Consider the following 19,847-nt stretch of genomic DNA (forward strand, 5'->3'; position numbering starts at 1 on the left):
GGAAATCACGCAAAGAACGAGCAGTATGGCTGGTGGCATTGTCATGCTGGAGGGTCATGTCAGGATGAGCCTGCAGGAAGGGTACCACATGAGGGAGGAGGATGTCTTCCCTGTAACATACAGCGTTGAGATTCTCCACCTCCAAACCGCTCCCGCTCCAGAGTACAGGCCTCGGAGCATCCTGAGACCATTCATGTGTGGGGTTGCTTCTCGGCCAAGGGAGTGGGCTCACTCACAATTTTGCCTCTGAACACAGCCATGAATAAAGAATGGTACCAACACATCCTCCGAGAGCAACTTCTCCCAACCATCCAGGAGCAGTTTGGTGACAAACAATATCTTTTCCAGCATGATGGAGCACTTTGCCATAAGGCAAAAGTGATAACTAAGTGGCTCCGGGAACAAAACATCAATATTGTAGATCCATGGCCAGGAAACTCCCCAGACCTTAATCCCATTGAGAAGTTGTGGTCAATCCTCAAAAGGCGGGTGGACAAACATTAACCCACAAATTCTGACAAACTCCAAGCATTGATTATACAAGAATGGGCTGCCATCAGTCAGGATGTGGCCCAGAAGTTAATTGACAGCATGCCAGGGCGGATTGCAGAGGTCTTCAAAAAGAAGGGTCAACACTGCAAATATTGACTCTTTGCATCAACTTCATGTAATTGTCAATAAAAGCCTTTGACACTTATGAAATGTTTGTAATTATACTTCAGTATTCTATAGTAACGTCTGACAAAAATATCTAAAGAAACTGAAGCGGCAAACTTTGTGAAAATTAATATTTGTGTCATTCTCAAAACTTTTGGCCACGACTGCAATGTGTGTCTGGGCATGATTGTTCTTTTCTATTTAGTCATGTGTCATTCACCTGTCAACCCAGTGGATACAGCTTGTCAGGAAGTTGACATGACAGATCTGAGACCAGAACTGAGAACTGATTGACTCCACCGGTCAGTGATTGGTCATGGTAGGGTTCTACTGCTCTGTTATTGGTCACAGGTCTGTGTTTGGTTGGGGTGGGTTTAAAACGGTGAGATTTTATTTCATCTGTCTGATGGGCAATGTCACAGAACGTCAGGAACACTCAGCGTCATCCGGCTGGCCATTACACAAGATGACACAAAACCAGAGGAGAGACACACAAACTGAGGCAAGGACATCACTTCCTGTTGGCCAGATGAACAGACAGACAGACAGACAGACAGACAGGCAGACAGACAGACATACAGACTGTCGTCCAGGGGTTAGTAAGGTCACTGGGGTTCGTGAGGTCAATGGGGGTTAGTGAGGTCAGTTGGGGTTAGTGTGGTCAGTGGGGTTAGTGTGGTCACTGGGGTTAGTATGGTCAGTGGGGGTTAGTGAGGTCAGTGGGGGTTAGTGTGGTCACTGGAGGTTAGTGAGGTCACTGGGGGTTAGTGTGGTCACTGGGGGTTAGTGAGGTCACTGGGGGTTAGTGTGGTCAGTGGGGGTTAGTGTGGTCACTGGGGGTTAGTGTGGTCACTGGGGGTTTCTGTGGTCAGTGGGGGTTAGTGTGGTCACTGAGGGTTAGTGTGGACAGTGGGGGTTTGTGTGGTCACTGGGGGTTTGTGTGGTCAGTGGGGGTTTGTGTGGTCAGTGGGGGTTTGTGTGGTCACTGAGGGTTTGTGTGGTCACTGGGGGTTGGTGAGTGCAATTACTTCACTGCACACACGCACACACACACACACACACACACACACACACACACACACACACACACACACACACACACACACACACGCACATACACACACGCACACACACACACACACACACACACACACACACACACACACACACACACACACACACACACACACACACTTACTGTCTAATAAACTGCACACACACACACACACACACACACACACACACACACACACACACACACACACACACACACACACACACACACACACTTACTGTCTAATAAACTGCACACACACACACACACACACACACACCAAGCTGTCCTACTATCTTGGTCTGAGTTGATTCCTTATGAACAACATCAAGTAACAGCTGTATGTTTCTCTCCTCAGGAACCTGGGAAAGTCAGGACTTAGAGTGTCGTGTTTGGGACTGGGTAAGAACACCTTTTACAAACCATCACTCAACTAGCTCTCACAGACTCACGTCAGAATAATAGACCTTCATACATGTTTCTCAAACTTCAAGTTTTGATGTTGTTGCAAACGTCACATTTCAAAGTGTGTAAGGATACGTTCAGGTGTTAACTCTGCGTTGTTAAAGGTTAAAGGTTAAAAGGTTTGGGATAGGCTGAAAACCCAACATCAAAAGGTTTGGGATAGGCTGAAAACCCAACATCTCAAAAAACAACTTTCTATTGTGGATTAAAACTTGCAACTTTCCACGTCGACTCCCGATGTCCTCAGACTCACGGATGGCGGTTGAATACTGACTTGTATCACAGGTGATCCGTGACTGCGATGAGTAGGATTTGTACTTTGGCACAAATCTAGGATCAGTTTACCTTCCACAAATTATACTTTTAGCCACAACGGGGAGAATATAAAACTTACATCAGTGTCCAAGTGGATCTTCATCATTACACCTTGTTGGCCCATCGAAGAGGTCGAAGAGGTGCGTGTGTGTGTGTGTGTGTGTGTGTGTGTGTGTGAATCACAACCTCCCACTCAAACCACAGACACACACACACTGAAAATGTTAATAATCTGTTATTTGGCATTTTTCTGTGTTGCCATGGCAACTCGTCTTCATTTAAACATTTGATACCTGCCTCCAGTTGCCCTTCACAACTTCTCTCTCTCTCTCTCTCTCTCTCTCTCTCTCTCTCTCTCTCTCTCTCTCTCTCTCTCTCTCTCTCTCTCTCTCTCTCTCTCTACGCTTACACCCACTTGCTTTGAGGGGTTATAAACACATACACAGAATCACACACTCAGACAGAAATAAACACACAGAACTGCACACACACTAACAGACACTCAAACTCTGAGCTCCCCCAGGGGTCAATGGGCTTTCCTCTCTCAGCAAATGGAGAGTTTTTGTCTCAGCCATTAATAGCTTTATTTGCCACTGTAAATTGGATAGGGAGGGAGGGTGTGAGTGTATGTGTGTGAATTTCAGATATGTAGCAATTGGATGTGTAGGGTTTGAATATGTTGTTTTATAGTCTCAGAGAAAGGATGAGCGTGGTGGGATAGATTAAATCAAGTTGGTCAAGTAGCAAGAAAGAGAGAGAGAGAGAGAGAGAGAGAGAGAGAGAGCAAGTGAGAGTGTGAGAGAGAGATGGAGGTAGAGTTTATCAGGGGTGGCTGGTCTGACAGGAGAAGGTTACTTGGAGTGGGAGTAAGGAAGGGATGGGTGTCTGAGTCAGACTGATCAGATGGTCTGTCGTTGCAAAGATAAGGTCAGTCTCATTCCACCTGGCAGGCTCCGACTGTGCCACACACACACAGACACACACACACACACACACACACACAGACACACACACACACACTTCCCACTGTGCCATTATGCCCCTGTGCCCTGGGCTGGGTTTGCTTGATATACACTGCCTGAGATGTGTGTGTGTGTGTGTGTGTGTGTGTGTGTGTGTGTGTGTGTGTGTGTGTGTGTGTGTGTGTGTGTGTGTGTGTGTGTGTGTGTGTGTGTGTGTGTGTGTGTGTGTGTGTTTTGAGTGTGTGTGTGTGTATGTGTGAGAGTCCTGTGTGTGTATGTGTGTGTGTGAGAGAGAGTCCTCTGTGTGTTTGTGTGTGTGTGTGTGTGTGTGTGTGTTTTGAGTGTGTGCGTGTATGTGTGAGAGTCCTGCGTGTGTTTGTGTGTCTGTGTGTTTGTGTGTCTGTGTGTGTGTGTGTGTGTGTGTGTGTGTGTGTGTGTGTGTGTGTGTGTGTGTGTGTGTGTGTGTGTGTGTGTGTGTGTGTGTGTGTGTTTCTTTGAGTCCTCCTGCCACTGAGCATTAGTGAACAGGTTGCCTCATCACCCTAATAACAGGTCAGGTCACGCAGAGTGACAATTATACAACAGCTAGGTTTTAACCACAGTCTGTAACGCAACAATGCTACCAACATAATATATACACACAGACTCTTTACTATCAATCTCACACACAGTCATACTCTTTACAATCAATCTCACACACAGTCATTCTCTTTACAATCAATCTCACACACAGTCATTCTCTTTACAATCAAACTCACACACAGTCATTCTCTTTACAATCAAACTCATACACAGTCATTCTCTTTACAATCAATCTCACACATAGTTTTGATTAGATGTTGACTGTTGACATTGAGACTGGTGTTTTGCGGGTGTTAATTTTATGTTATTTTAATGGACAAAAAAATTTGCTTTTCTTTCAAAAGCAAGGACATTTCAAAGTCACCCCAAACTATTGAACGGTAGTGTACATCTTATATTTTGTGATAACTCACCATTGTTTACAGGTATTGTAGTACTAAGCCTTCAGTAAACTTTAAGGTACATTTTCAGGTAAATAGTTCATGGGTACATGTTGATTATTTGTGTGTTTTCCAGGAGCTCGATTGTACTCCATATTAGCTTAAATGGGTTTCTTGTTTTTCACTTCTCTGGAAAATCAGCTTTTAATATTAAATAAATACTAATAACTACATTACTTTATTGTTAATTTTTACTTACAAATTTGATTGGTCACATACACATGGTTAGCAGATGTTAAACGCGAGTGTAGTGAAATGCTTGTGCTTCTAGGACGAACAGTGCAGTAATATCTAACAAGTAATCTAACAATTCTCCAACGACTACCTAATACACACAAATCTAAAGGGGTGAATGAGAATATGTACATATAAATATATGGATGAGCGATGGCCGAGCGGCATAGGCAAGGTGCAATAGATGGTATAAGATACAGTATATACATGTGATATGAGTAATGTAATATGTGTTATTAAAGTGGCTTTATTTACAGTTTTTTGGGATTGCTTAAGCACGATTTTCAAAACAGGGCCCGTGTTTTCAAAACACTACACACAATTAGCACAACCACACACCCAATTAGCAAAACACTACAGATCCTTTGCAAAATTAAACACTCTTTTAAAAACTATACACTTCTTTTTAAAAACCACACTTTGTTACCATATGAAACACACACATTTCACATTACTATACTCTGTTTGAAACGAGTTACACTCTGCTGTGATAAACCTAAAACACTTTTAGCACTTCTACTTCCCTATGATTAGAGTAGGCTACTATCAACAATGTACAAATATAATGTAAATTCACCAAACACTACACAAGACCAATGTTGCAGACTGAAGAAACTCATTTATTTCTCAACACGCCCAAAATGTTGACATGGAGATTCATAATACTTTAACCAAACGTCACATTACGTATTGTAAGTAAAAAATAAAAAAATAAAAAAATAACTAGACATTGTCTCTTCGCCTAGCTGGATCTGGCCAGAGAATTTCATCAACATCGCAGGCAATGTTGTCATTAGCAAGACACCTTGGAAAGAAACGTCTTGAATGACGAATCCATCCTTGCTTTGCTGCTACCTCCATCTGGTCACAGGCCTCCTCTATGGCTTGGATGAGGGGTACCTCAGCCTGGAGACGGAGATCATATACCTTCCACCGCCATGCCGAGAAACTCTTCCATAGGGTTGAGGAATGGAGAGTATGGTGGAAGATATAGGAGGGTGAAATGTGGATGTTGCTGAAACCAGTTCTGAACCAGAGCAGAGCGGTGGAAAGACATTGTATTGCATATGATCGATTTGATTTGCTACTGTTATGTTGTGCAATTGGTCCAAGAATGTAAGTATGAGTGCTCTGTTGTAAGGGCCCATATGGGCATGGCGGTGCAGGACCCCATTCTGTGTAATGGCTGCACAGAGTGTTATATTACCCCCACGTTGCCCTGGGAGATTGACTATAGCCCTGTGGTCAATGATGTTTCTTCCCCTCCTTCGTGTTCTCGTCAGGTTGAACCCAGCCTCATCTACGTAAATGAACTCATGCTGGATCTCCTCTCCATCCATTCGTAAAACACTCTGAAAAACAATGTCAGGCAAAATTGTGTAGTTCAGTGTAGATCTAGTATACATATTACAGTACAGTATAAGATTATGAGACAGTATGCAAGATCACACTGCTAAAGTGAATACATACCTCTGCATAATCATGCCGCAGTCGTTTCACCCTTTCGGAATTGCGCTCGAAAGGCACTCGATAAATTTGCCTCATTTGAATATGTTTTTATTTTCGGATGCGTGGCAGTGTTGATGTTGAGACCTGATGGATGTCGTTGAAAATGGTTATTGACAATGTTAGCTTGGAGCTGCTTGAGTGTTATAGCATTGTTGGCCAAAACCATGTTTACTATCTCCCTCTCTTGCTGTTCTGTGAACATAGGAGGCCTTCCCCCTTGTCGTCCCTGACCCTGAATCCTATGTAGAAAACAAACAGTATCCAATAGTACAGTAATTTCACAGGAAAAGGTAACAGAAGTGCTGATAGTGCATAGAATACAGTACTGTAAGCAGTTACTGAAACCGTGCAGATGTTTTTGATATGATGATATTTTTACAAACCTATTTTCCAGTCTAAATGTTCTCATCACACTTGCCCCTGTATATCGGCTTAGATTTGGCTGTGCTCGCAGTCCAGCCTCCCTCAGCGTCAGGCCGTGGTTGACAACGTGGTCAACCAGTGTTGCGCGGATCTCATTGGTCAGATTCGGTCCCCTTTGGGCACCTTCTTGTCTTCCTCTTCGTCCTCCTCCTCGTTCTCCTCGTCCTTCTCGTCCTTCTCGTCCTTCTCGTTTTCCTCGTCCTCCTCGTTTTCCTCGTCCTCCTCCTCGTTCTCCTCGTCCTCCTCGTCCTCCTCGTCGTCGTCCTCCTCGTCCTCCTCCTCGTCCTCCTCCTCGTCCTCCTCCTCCTCGTCCTCCTCCTCGTCCTCCTCCTCGTCGTCGTCCTCCTCCTCCTCCTTGTCCTCCTCGTCCTCCTCCTCCTCCTCCTCGTCTTACTCTTTCTCTGACTCTTTCAATTGTGCTTGAAGACCGATGAACTCACCTGCTGCTTTTTATAGTGCTTATACACCTGATTGGTGTGTCTACAATTAAGCAAACAAGTGTTTGCACACCTGATGACTGTGTTGAACCAATTGGTTGGACGGTGTGGTAATCTGACAGTCAGTGCTTTGGTATTGCAAGGACGTGACTTCATGATAGATTTTTGTGTGTAATGTATGTTAAGTGTGTTTAGTGTTTTGCAAATCACTGTGTGTAGAGTTTTGCAACAAGTGTGAGGTTGACAATGTCCTTATAGTTGTGCAAATATGGGCTGATGTTTTGCTTCTTGAGTGTAAGGTTTCGCTAATAGTGTACTACTTTTAATTTTAGTGTGTAAGCAATCCAAAAAAACTGTAAAGGGACTAGTGGTCCATTTATTAAAGTGACCCGTGTAGTGGAAAGTTCCTGTATTTACCAAATCATGAGAGCAAACCACCACACAAGTCAGAGTTATCACAAAGTCCATCTTTAATTATATGAGCTCCATCACAACCCTGTGACTCTCAGATCAATTCAGTGTCTATAAATGGATTCTGTGAGAGTGCTTACACATTGCAACTGAGATCCTTAATAGGAAAGACACACATAGCCAGACAGCATTGGTTATAAATTATCGTTCAGCTTTGGTCTCCTAAACTATGTTCTTATCTCGCTCTTGGTACCACTAAGGACCAACACCATTACCCCACCCAATGGCATATATCAAATGCACCCCCTCCTGGACAAGATCACAGAGACAGTGACTGGCACACAGACATTGTGGAGCCAAGAGATAATTGGTTCCCCCTCAATCATCCCTTCACATGGTTTAAAAGATTAATTTACACATGACACATTCACAGATAAGACCAACCAGACCTCTCCCCTCTCTGGGCCCACGTAACCTTGCCCACATAAGCATGCTATAAAATGAATAAAACATCTTATTTATAAATGTTACCTAAAGAATTCTGATTCTGCCACGACACCAGTGATTTAGTTTTTAACTAGGCAGCAGCCTCTCTGAGTTAGAGATTGCTGTTTAGCAGTCTGATGGCCTTGAGATAGAAGCTGTTTTTCATTCTCTTGGTCCCAGCTTTAATGCACCTGTACAGACCTCACCGTCTGGATGGTAGCGGTGTGAACAGGCAGAGGCCCGGGTGGTTGTTGTCCTTGATTATATTTTTGGCCTTCCTGTGACATCAGTTGCTGTAGGTGTCCTGGAGGGCAGGTAGTTTGCCCCCGGTGATTGTATTACATTGTGCAGACTGCACCACCATCTGGAGATCCTTGTGGTTGAGGGCAGTGCAGTTGCCGTACCAGGCTATGATACAGCCCGACAGGATGCTCTCGATTGTGCATCTGTAAATTTTGTCACTGTTTTGGGTGACAAGCCAAATTTCTTCAGCCTCCTGAGGAGGTGCCTGCTTCACCACAGTGTCTGTGTGGGTGGACCATTTCAGTTTGTCTGTGATGTCTGTGATGTGTACGCCGAGGAACTTAAAACATTCCACCTTCTCCACTGCTGTAGTGGAGAGGGTAGCAAGTTTTAAGTTCCTCGGCATACACATCACAGACAAACTGAATTGGTCCACTCACACAGACAGCATTGTGAAGAAGGCGCAGCAGCACCTCTTCAACCTCAGGAGGCTGAAGAAATTTGGCTTGTCACCAAAAAGCACTCACAAACTTCTACAGATGCACAATCGAGAGCATCCTGGCGGGCTGTATCACCGCCTGGTACGGCAACTGCTCCGCCCTCAACCGTAAGGCTCTCCAGAGGGTAGTGAGGTCTGCACAACGCATCACCGGGGGCAAACTACCTGCCCTCCAGGACACCTACACCACCCGATGTTACAGGAAGGCCATAAAGATCATCAAGGACATCAACCACCCGAGCCACTGCCTGTTCACCCCGCTATCATCCAGAAGGCGAGGTCAGTACAGGTGCATCAAAGCTGGGACCGAGAGACTGAAAAACAGCTTCTATCTCAAGGCCATCAGACTGCTAAACAGCAATCTCTAACTCAGAGAGGCCATCAGACTGTTAAACAGCCACCACTAACATTGAGTGGCTGCTGCCAACACACTGACAATGACACTGACTCAACTCCAGCCACTTTAATAATGGGAATTGATGGGAAATGATGTAAATATATCACTAGCCACTTTAAACAATGCTACCTTATATAATGTTACTTACCCTACATTATTCATCTCATATGCATACGTATATACTGTACTCTATATCATCGACTGCATCCTTATGTAATACATGTATCACTAGCCACTTTAACTACGCCACTTGGTTTACATACTCATCTCATATGTATATACTGTACTCGATATCATCTACTGTATCTTGCCTATGCTGCTCTGTACCATCACTCATTCATATATCCTTATGTACATATTCTTTATCCCCTTACACTGTGTATAAGACAGTAGTTTTGGAATTGTTAGTTAGATTACTTGTTGGTTATTACTGCATTGTCGGAACTAGAAGCACAAGCATTTCGCTACACTCGCATTAACATCTGCTAAACATGTGTATGTGACAAATAAAATTTGATTTGATTTGATTTGATTTGTCCCATCGATGTAGATAGGGGGTTCTCCCTCTGCTGTTTCCTGAAGTCCATCTTCTTTGTTTTGTTGACGTTGAGTGAGAGATTGTTTTCCTGACACCATACTCCGAGGGCCCTTACCTCCTCCCTGTAGACTGTCTCGTCGTTGTTGGTAATCAAGCCTACCACTGTAGTGTCGGCTGCTAACTTGATGATTGAGTTGGAGGCGTGTATGGCCACGCAGTCGTGGGTGAACAGGGAGTACAGGAGGGGGCTGAGCACGCACACTTGTGGGGCCCCAGTGTTGAGGATCAGCGAAGTGGAGATGTTGTTTCCTACCTTAACCACCGGCCATCAGAAAGCCCATGACCCAATTGCACAGGGCGGGGTTGAGACCGAGGGCCTCCAGCTTGGTGAGGAGTTTGGCGGGTACAATGTTGAGCTGTAGTCAATGAACAGAATACTTACATAGGTAATTATCTTGTCCAGATGGGATAGGGCAGTGTGCAGTGTGATGGCGATTGCATTGTCTGTGGACCTGTTGGGCGGTACGCAAGCTGAAGTGGGTCTACGGTGGCTGGTAAGGTGGAGGTGATATGATCCTTGACTCGTCTCTCAAAGCACTTCATGATTTAGTTCAGTTATCCTTGCCTTCTTGGTACAGAAACAATGGCATCCATTTTGAAGCATGTGTGGACAACAGACTGGGATAGGGAGCGATTGAATATGTCCGTAAACACACCCGCCACCTGGTCTGCGCATGCTCTAAGGACACGGCTGGGGATGCCATCTGGGCCAGCAGCCTTGCGAGGGTTAACACTTTTAAAAGTTTTACTCACATCGGCCACGGAGGAGAGCCAACAGTCCATGTTAGCGGGCCGCGTCAGTGGCACTGTGTTATCCTCAAAGCATGCAAAGAATGTGTATAGCCTGTCCGGAAACAAGAGGTCGGTCTCGGAGAAGGAGAGGAGGAGCCTCAGTCCTTGTTTAGCAGGCCGTGACGGTATTATCCTCAAAGCTGGTGAAGAAGATGATTAGTTATTCTGCAGAGATACTCCATCCGAACTGGTTTGCGCTTAGTGGGACTATCATTTGTTTATCAACAGGACAATGACCCCAAATACAGCTCCGGGCTGTGTAAAGGGCTATTTGACCAAGAAGGAGAGTGATGGAGTGCTGCATCAGATGACCTGCCCTCCACAATCACCCGACCTCAAACCAATTGAGATGGGATGAGTTGGACTGCAGAGTTAAGAAAAAGCAGCCAACAAGTGTTCAGCATATGTGGGAACTCCTTCAAGACGGTTGGAAAACCATTCCAGGTGAAGCTGGTTGAGGGAATGCCAAGAGTGTGCAAAGCTGTCATCAAGGCAAAGGGTGGATTTATTTTGATTTGTTTAACACTTCTTTGGTTACTACATGATTCCATATGTGTTATTTCATAATGTTGATGTCACGCCCTGGCCTTAGTATTCTGTGTTTTCGTTATTATTTTGGTTAGGCCAGGGTGTGACATGGGTGATTTATTGTGTTTATCTTGTCTAGGGGTTTATTAGATTTATGGGGTTGTGTTCAGTATAGTTGTCTAGGAAAGTCTATGGTTGCCTGGAGTGGTTCTCAATCAGAGGCAGGTGTTTATCGTTGTCTCTGATTGGGAACCATATTTAGGCAGCCATATTCTTTGGGTATTTTGTGGGTGGTTGTCTCCTGTGTCAGTGTTTGTACCACATGGGACTGTTTCGGGTTTCTTGTTTTTTTTGTAGTTTATTCATGTATAGTTTTTCTTATAAAAAAAAACATGAATTATAATCACGCTGCGTTTTGGTCCTCCTTTCCTTCCCAGGAAGAATCCCGTTACAGTTGATGTCTTAACTATTATTCTACAATGTAGAAAATAGTAAAAATAAAGAAAAACCCTTGAATGAGTAAATGATATAAGGTGATTAAATAAGATGGTGCTTGGTTCATGACCATCTGTGCTCTCAGTACAGTACACTACAGTCCTTGGTTCATGACCATCTGTGCTCTCAGTACAGTACACTACAGTCCTTGGTTCATGGCCATCTGTGCTCTCGGTACAGTACACTACAGTCCTTGGTTCATGGCCATCTGTGCTCTCAGTACAGTACACTACAGTCCTTGGTTCATGACCATCTGTGCTCTCAGTACAGTACACTACAGTCCTTGGTTCATGGCCATCTGTGCTCTCGGTACAGTACACTACAGTCCTTGGTTCATGGCCATCTGTGCTCTCGGTACAGTACACTACAGTCCTTGGTTCATGGCCATCTGTGCTCTCAGTACAGTACACTACAGTCCTTGGTTCATGACCATCTGTGCTCTCAGTACAGTACACTACAGTCCTTGGTTCATGACCATCTGTGCTCTCGGTACAGTACACTACAGTCCTTGGTTCATGACCATCTGTGCTCTCAGTACAGTACACTCCAGTCCTTGGTTCATGACCATCTGTGCTCTCAGTACAGTACACTACAGTCCTTGGTTCATGGCCATCTGTGCTCTCAGTACAAAATCAAATCAAATCAAATTTATTTATATAGCCCTTCGTACATCAGCTGATATCTCAAAGTGCTGTACAGAAACCCAGCCTAAAACCCCAAACAGCAAGCAATGCAGGTGTAGAAGCACGGTGGCTAGGAAAAACTCCCTAGAAAGGCCAATACCTAGGAAGAAACCTAGAGAGGAACCAGGCTATGTGGGGTGGCCAGTCCTCTTCTGGCTGTGCCGGGTGGAGATTATAACAGAACATGGCCAAGATGTTCAAATGTTCATAAATGACCAGCATGGTCGAATAATAATAAGGCAGAACAGTTGAAACTGGAGCAGCAGCACAGTCAGGTGGAAGTTGAAACTGGAGCAGCAGCATGGCCAGGTGGACTGGGGACAGCAAGGAGTCATCATGTCAGGTAGTCCTGGGGCATGGTCCTAGGGCTCAGGTCAGTTGAAACTGGAACAGCAGCATGGCCAGGTGGACTGGGGACAGCAAGGAGTCATCATGTCAGGTAGTCCTGGGGCATGGTCCTAGGGCTCAGGTCCTCCGAGAGAGAGAAAGAAAGAGAGAAGGAGAGAATTAGAGAACGCACACTTAGATTCACACAGGACACCGAATAGGACAGGAGAAGTACTCCAGATATAACAAACTGACCCCAGCCCCCCGACACATAATCTACTGCAGCATAAATACTGGAGGCTGAGACAGTACACTACAGTCCTTGGTTCATGACCATCTGTGCTCTCAGTACAGTACTACAGTCCTTGGTTCATGACCATCTGTGCTCTCGGTACAGTACACTACAGTCCTTGGTTCATGACCATCTGTGCTCTCAGTACAGTACACTACAGTCCTTGGTTCATGGCCATCTGTGCTCTCGGTACAGTACACTACAGTCCTTGGTTCATGGCCATCTGTGCTCTCAGTACAGTACACTACAGTCCTTGGTTCATGACCATCTGTGCTCTCAGTACAGTACACTACAGTCCTTGGTTCATGACCATCTGTGCTCTCGGTACAGTACACTACAGTCCTTGGTTCATGACCATCTGTGCTCTCGGTACAGTACACTCCAGTCCTTGGTTCATGACCATCTGTGCTCTCGGTACAGTACACTACAGTCCTTGGTTCATGACCATCTGTGCTCTCAGTACAGTACACTACAGTCCTTGGTTCATGACCATCTGTGCTCTCAGTACAGTACACTCCAGTCCTTGGTTCATGACCATCTGTGCTCTCAGTACAGTACACTACAGTCCTTGGTTCATGACCATCTGTGCTCTCAGTACAGTACACTGCAGTCCTGAATTCTGCTGATACAGAGCGTTGATAGATTGAACTATTCAATATGAGAAGTCCCTCTTGACTTTTTCACTGCTTATAATTAACTGCCGCTGTAAATATACAATTACCAAACGGGTTTAGCGCTTCGACCGCCAGTCGATTTACGGTTGTTCTGCGGTACGGTCGATAAGTTCCTCACTGGCTTTCTCCCTTGCTAATTGGCTAGGAAGGAGAACATTAACTAAGTGTGTGTGTGTGTGTGTGTGTGTGTGTGTGTGTGTGTGTGTGTGTGTGTGTGTGTGTGTGTGTGTGTGTGTGTGTGTGTGTGTGCGTGTTTCCCTCATGCTAATTGGCTAGGGAAGGAGAACATAAACTGTGTGTGTGTGTGTGTGTGTGTGTGTGTGTGTGTGTGTGTGTGTGTGTGTGTGTGTGTGTGTGTGTGTGTGTGTGTGTGTGTGCGTGTTTCCCTCATGCTAATTGGCTAGGGAAGAGTCAACAGAATGTGAGTGAGGGAGAAATTGATCAGTGTAATCTGATCCTTCAGCACTTTCTGAGTAACCTTTTATACCTTTTATCACCTCTCATCTCCTCTTCTTCGATCTCTCCCATCCTCTCTCCTCCTTCTCTTGTCTCCCTGATCTTAGGTGGAGGAGGGTTTATCAGGGTTTGAGACAGTCAATGAGACAGACCATATAGCCATAGTGTAGCTGGTGTGTAGATGGGGAGACCGACTAGAGCAGACTAGTAGTGGAATGTTTCTATTAAAAGGGCACAGAGTGTCATTGTTTTATTTAGCAGGACAGGGCTGGGTCCCAGAGCACACAGGTAGAGGTTGGCAGTGCGACAGGACAGTGCTGGGTCCCAGAGCACACAGGTAGAGGTTGGCAGTGGGACAGGACAGGACAGGGCTGGGTCCCAGAGCACACAGGTAGAGGTTGGCAGTGGGACAGGACAGGACAGGGCTGGGTCCCAGAGCACACAGGTAGAGGTTGGCAGTGGGACAGGACAGGGCTGGGTCCCAGAGCACACAGGTAGAGGTTGGCAGTGGGACAGGACAGGACAGGGCTGGGTCCCAGAGCACACAGGTAGAGGTTGGCAGTGGGACAGGACAGGACAGGGCTGGGTCCCAGAGCAGACAGGTAGAGGTTGGCAGTGGGACAGGACAGGACAGGGCTGGGTCCCAGAGCAGACAGGTAGAGGTTGGCAGTGGGACAGGACAGGACAGGGCTGGGTCCCAGAGCACACAGGTAGAGGTTGGCAGTGGGACAGGACAGGGCTGGGTCCCAGAGCACACAGGTAGAGGTTGGCAGTGGGACAGGACAGGGCTGGGTCCCAGAGCACACAGGTAGAGGTTGGCAGTGGGACAGGACAGGGCTGGGTCCCAGAGCACACAGGTAGAGGTTGGCAGTGGGACAGGACAGGGCTGGGTCCCAGAGCACACAGGTAGAGGTTGGCAGTGGGACAGGACAGGGCTGGGTCCCAGAGCACACAGGTAGAGGTTGGCAGTGGGACAGGACAGGGCTGGGTCCCAGAGCACACAGGTAGAGGTTGGCAGTGGGACAGGACAGGGCTGGGTCCCAGAGCACACAGGTAGAGGTTGGCAGTGGGACAGGACAGGACAGGGCTGGGTCCCAGAGCACACAGGTAGAGGTTGGCAGTGGGACAGGACAGGGCTGGGTCCCAGAGCACACAGGTAGAGGTTGGCAGTGGGACAGGACAGGGCTGGGTCCCAGAGCACACAGGTAGAGGTTGGCAGTGGGACAGGACAGGACAGGGCTGGGTCCCAGAGCACACAGGTAGAGGTTGGCAGTGGGACAGGACAGGGCTGGGTCCCAGAGCACACAGGTAGAGGTTGGCAGTGGGACAGGACAGGACAGGGCTGGGTCCCAGAGCACACAGGTAGAGGTTGGCAGTGGGACAGGACAGGGCTGGGTCCCAGAGCACACAGGTAGAGGTTGGCAGTGGGACAGGACAGGACAGGGCTGGGTCCCAGAGCACACAGGTAGAGGTTGGCAGTGGGACAGGACAGGGCTGGGTCCCAGAGCACACAGGTAGAGGTTGGCAGTGGGACAGGACAGGACAGGGCTGGGTCCCAGAGCACACAGGTAGAGGTTGGCAGTGGGACAGGACAGGGCTGGGTCCCAGAGCACACAGGTAGAGGTTGGCAGTGGGACAGGACAGGGCTGGGTCCCAGAGCACACAGGTAGAGGTTGGCAGTGGGACAGGACAGGACAGGGCTGGGTCCCAGAGCACACAGGTAGAGGTTGGCAGTGGGACAGGACAGGGCTGGGTCCCAGAGCACACAGGTAGAGGTTGGCAGTGGGACAGGACAGGACAGGGCTGGGTCCCAGAGCACACAGGTAGAGGTTGGCAGTGGGACAGGACAGGGCTGGGTCCCAGAGCACACAGGTAGAGGTTGGCAGTGGGACAGGACAGGGCTGGGTCCCAGAGCACACAGGTAGAGGTTGGCAGTGGGACAGGACAGGACAGGGCTGGGTCCCAGAGCACACAGGTAGAGGTTGGCAGTGGGACAGGACAGGGCTGGGTCCCAGAGCACACAGGTAGAGGTTGGCAGTGGGACAGGACAGGACAGGGCTGGGTCCCAGAGCAGACAGGTAGAGGTTGGCAGTTGGACAGGACAGGACTGGGTTACAGAGCAGACAGGTAGAGGTTGGCAGTTGGACAGGACAGGACTGGGTTACAGAGCAGACAGGTAGAGGTTGGCAGTTGGACAGGACAGGGCTGGGTTACAGAGCAGACAGGTAGAGGTTGGCAGTTGGACAGGACAGGACTGGGTTACAGAGCAGACAGGTAGAGGTTGGCAGTTGGACAGGACAGGGCTGGGTTACAGAGCAGACAGGTAGAGGTTGGCAGTGGGACAGGACAGGACAGGGCTGAGTTACAGAGCAGACAGGTAGAGGTTGGCAGTGGGACAGGACAGGACAGGGCTGAGTTACAGAGCAGACAGGTAGAGGTTGGCAGTGGGACAGGACAGGACAGGGCTGGGTCCCAGAGCAGACAGGTAGAGGTTGGCAGTGGGACAGGACAGGACAGGGCTGGGTCCCAGAGCAGACAGGTAGAGGTTGGCAGTGGGACAGGACAGGACAGGGCTGGGTCCCAGAGCAGACAGGTAGAGGTTGGCAGTGGGACAGGACAGGACAGGGCTGGGTCCCAGAGCAGACAGGTAGAGGTTGGCAGTGGGACAGGACAGGACATGGCTGGGTCCCAGAGCAGACAGGTAGAGGTTGGCAGTGGGACAGGACAGGACAGGGCTGGGTCCCAGAGCAGACAGGTAGAGGTTGGCAGTGGGACAGGACAGGACAGGGCTGGGTCCCAGAGCAGACAGGTAGAGGTTGGCAGTGGGACAGGACAGGACAGGGCTGGGTCCCAGAGCAGACAGGTAGAGGTTGGCAGTGGGACAGGACAGGACAGGGCTGGGTCCCAGAGCAGACAGGTAGAGGTTGGCAGTGGGACAGTGGTGAATGATGGGTGCAGACAGCCTGGAAGACAGCTTACTCATTGCAATCGCTATGGCCCTCGTCTATTCTATTTTAATAGAAATATACGAGAAGATAATTGTGTGAAAGGAAAACTTCATGATCGCATAATTCCTTCTCTCATTGACGCGCTCTCCTCCTCTCACCTTTTCCCTTCGCTTGTGGCCTTCAGTGCACAACGAGTCAGCTGTTTGTGACCAGGCTAAAAAAAACGTTCAAGTAAAATCTTTATATCATAACCGCTGACCGCTACACACAGCCTACATCGTTGTCACCATATTAGCTAACGTCTTAGTCAACATAGCTACTAGAACTAATGCACTACTAAACCCGCTACAATGATGCAGTACAGTATACAGTCAGCATGCAGTTTAGCAGATCGGGCCTCTGTGGCAAAAAATGAATAAAACCAAAAGTTTACCTTGACTTGGAAGAGTTCCAGTGTTGGATAGCCATAACCAGCTAGCTAACATATCATCCCTCACTGTTTGAGCCGGGTGTTTAAGTAGGCTAAACTAGCGATCTGCATTCACTAGCTAAGTGAACGTGAAAGGGAAGAAAATACAACGATCTCTCTTTCTTGCTTCTACTTCATTAATTATTGTCTTTCTCTCTCTTTGAGTCAAATACTGACTACATTTTATTCACTGCATTGCTAGCTAGCTATAGCTTTCAGTACTAGATTCATTATCTGATCCTTTGATTGGGTGGACAACATGTTCGTTCACGCTGCAAGAGCTCTGATAGGTTGAAGGACGTCCTCCAGAAGTTATCATAATTACTGTGTAAGTCTTTGGAAGGAGGTGAGAACCATGAGCCTCCTAGGCTTTGTATTGAAGTTAATGTACCCAGAGGAGGACGGAAGCTAGCTGTCCTCCGAATGCTACACCATGGTGCTACCCTACAGAGTGCTGTTGAGGCTACTGTGGACATTAATTGCAAAACATTTTGTTTTAATAATCAATTATTTGGTGACGTGAATATATTGTGTATAGTTTTTTTTTTTAAACGCTAACTTTTTTATGTTTCACTATTTAAAAAAAAATGTAATTCACTGAGGAGGATGGTCCTCCCCTTCCTCCTCTGAGGAGCCGCCACTGCTCTGTACACATGCTGTTCCCCTGACAGGACAGATTTGTCTCGTATACTGAAGTGCCGACAGCTGATGTCATCACTGTTGTCTCATGGATTAGGCCTGTAAGAATTACTCCTACAAACATCCCAGTCTCAGCCGTTACACATGTTAAGTAACTGTTAGCACAATGACTGACATTCTGACACTGGCTTATGCAGTGCTTGACCTGGACTGAAAAAAGTACCGGAACTCTCTTTGGGTGCCGGTACTGTTTATATTTAGGTACAAGGAACACCTCAATCTAATGTTCTATAGGAGGTGCCGAACTCAAGCAGAAGAAAATGTGAGGTGCTGGTACTCAGTTTCGGTGGTGCTCCTGACCAAGTGAAGTACGGGGCATAAGTATAGTATAGTACTGGGGATATGTATAGTATAGTACTGGGATATGTATAGTATAGTACTGGGGATATGTATAGTATAGTACTGGGGATATGTATAGTATAGTACTGGGGATATGTATAGTATAGTACTGGGATATGTATAGTATAGTACTGGGGATATGTATAGTATAGTACTGGGGATATGTATAGTATAGTACTGGGGATATGTATAGTATAGTACTGGGGATATGTATAGTATAGTACTGGGATATGTATAGTATAGTACTGGGCATATGTATAGTATAGTACTGGGATATGTATAGTATAGTACTGGGGGTATGTATAGTATAGTACTGGGGATATGTATAGTATAGTACTGGGGATATGTATAGTATAGTATTGGGATATGTATGTATAGTATAGTATTGGGGATATGTATGTATAGTATAGTATTGGGGATATGTATGTATAGTACTGGGGATATGTATAGTATAGTACTGGGCATATGTATAGTATAGTACTGGGGATATGTATAGTATAGTACTGGGGATATGTATAGTATAGTACTGGGGATATGTATAGTATAGTACTGGGGATATGTATAGTATAGTACTGGGGATATGTATAGTATAGTACTGGGGATATGTATAGTATAGTACTGGGATATGTATAGTATAGTACTGGGCATATGTATAGTATAGTACTGGGATATGTATAGTATAGTACTGGGGGTATGTATAGTATAGTACTGGGGATATGTATAGTATAGTACTGGGGATATGTATAGTATAGTATTGGGGATATGTATGTATAGTATAGTATTGGGGATATGTATGTATAGTATAGTATTGGGGATATGTATGTATAGTACTGGGGATATGTATAGTATAGTACTGGGCATATGTATAGTATAGTACTGGGGATATGTATAGTATAGTACTGGGGATATGTATAGTATAGTACTGGGGATATGTATAGTATAGTACTGGGGATATGTATAGTATAGTACTGGGGATATGTATAGTATAGTACTGGGATATGTACGTATAGTACTGGGGATATGTATAGTATAGTACTGGGCATATGTATAGTATAGTACTGGGGATATGTATAGTATAGTACTGAGGATATGTATAGTATAGTACTGGGATATGTATAGTATAGTACTGGGGATATGTATAGTATAGTACTGGGGATATGTATAGTATAGTACTGGGGATATGTACATATAGTATAGTACTGGGGTATGTGCGTATAGTATAGTACTGGGGGTATGTGCGTATAGTATAGTACTGGGGGTATGTGCGTATAGTATAGTATAGTACGGGGCATATGTACGTATAGTATAGTACTGGGGATATGTATAGTATAGTACTGGGGGTATGTATTTATAGTATAGTACTGGGGATATGTATAGTATAGTACTGGGGGTATTTATGTATAGTATAGTACTGGGGATATGTATGTATAGTA

At 46.3% G+C, this 19,847-nt stretch overlaps 1 protein-coding gene across 2 annotated transcripts in view; it reads left to right on the top strand.

Moving 5' to 3' along the window:
- kcnab1a (potassium voltage-gated channel subfamily A regulatory beta subunit 1a) overlaps positions 1-19,847 on the top strand; it is a 205,656-nt gene that overhangs the window by 112,139 nt on the left and 73,670 nt on the right. For both annotated transcript variants that reach the window (XM_031796436.1, XM_031796437.1), the window contains exon 2: positions 2,070-2,113. In XM_031796436.1, the coding sequence (XP_031652296.1) occupies positions 2,070-2,113 (44 nt within the window). The remainder of the gene's footprint in view (positions 1-2,069; positions 2,114-19,847) is intronic.

The sequence above is a fragment of the Oncorhynchus kisutch genome, linkage group LG18 (genome assembly GCF_002021735.2).
Source record: "Oncorhynchus kisutch isolate 150728-3 linkage group LG18, Okis_V2, whole genome shotgun sequence".
In the NCBI taxonomy this organism is placed as follows: domain Eukaryota; kingdom Metazoa; phylum Chordata; class Actinopteri; order Salmoniformes; family Salmonidae; genus Oncorhynchus; species Oncorhynchus kisutch.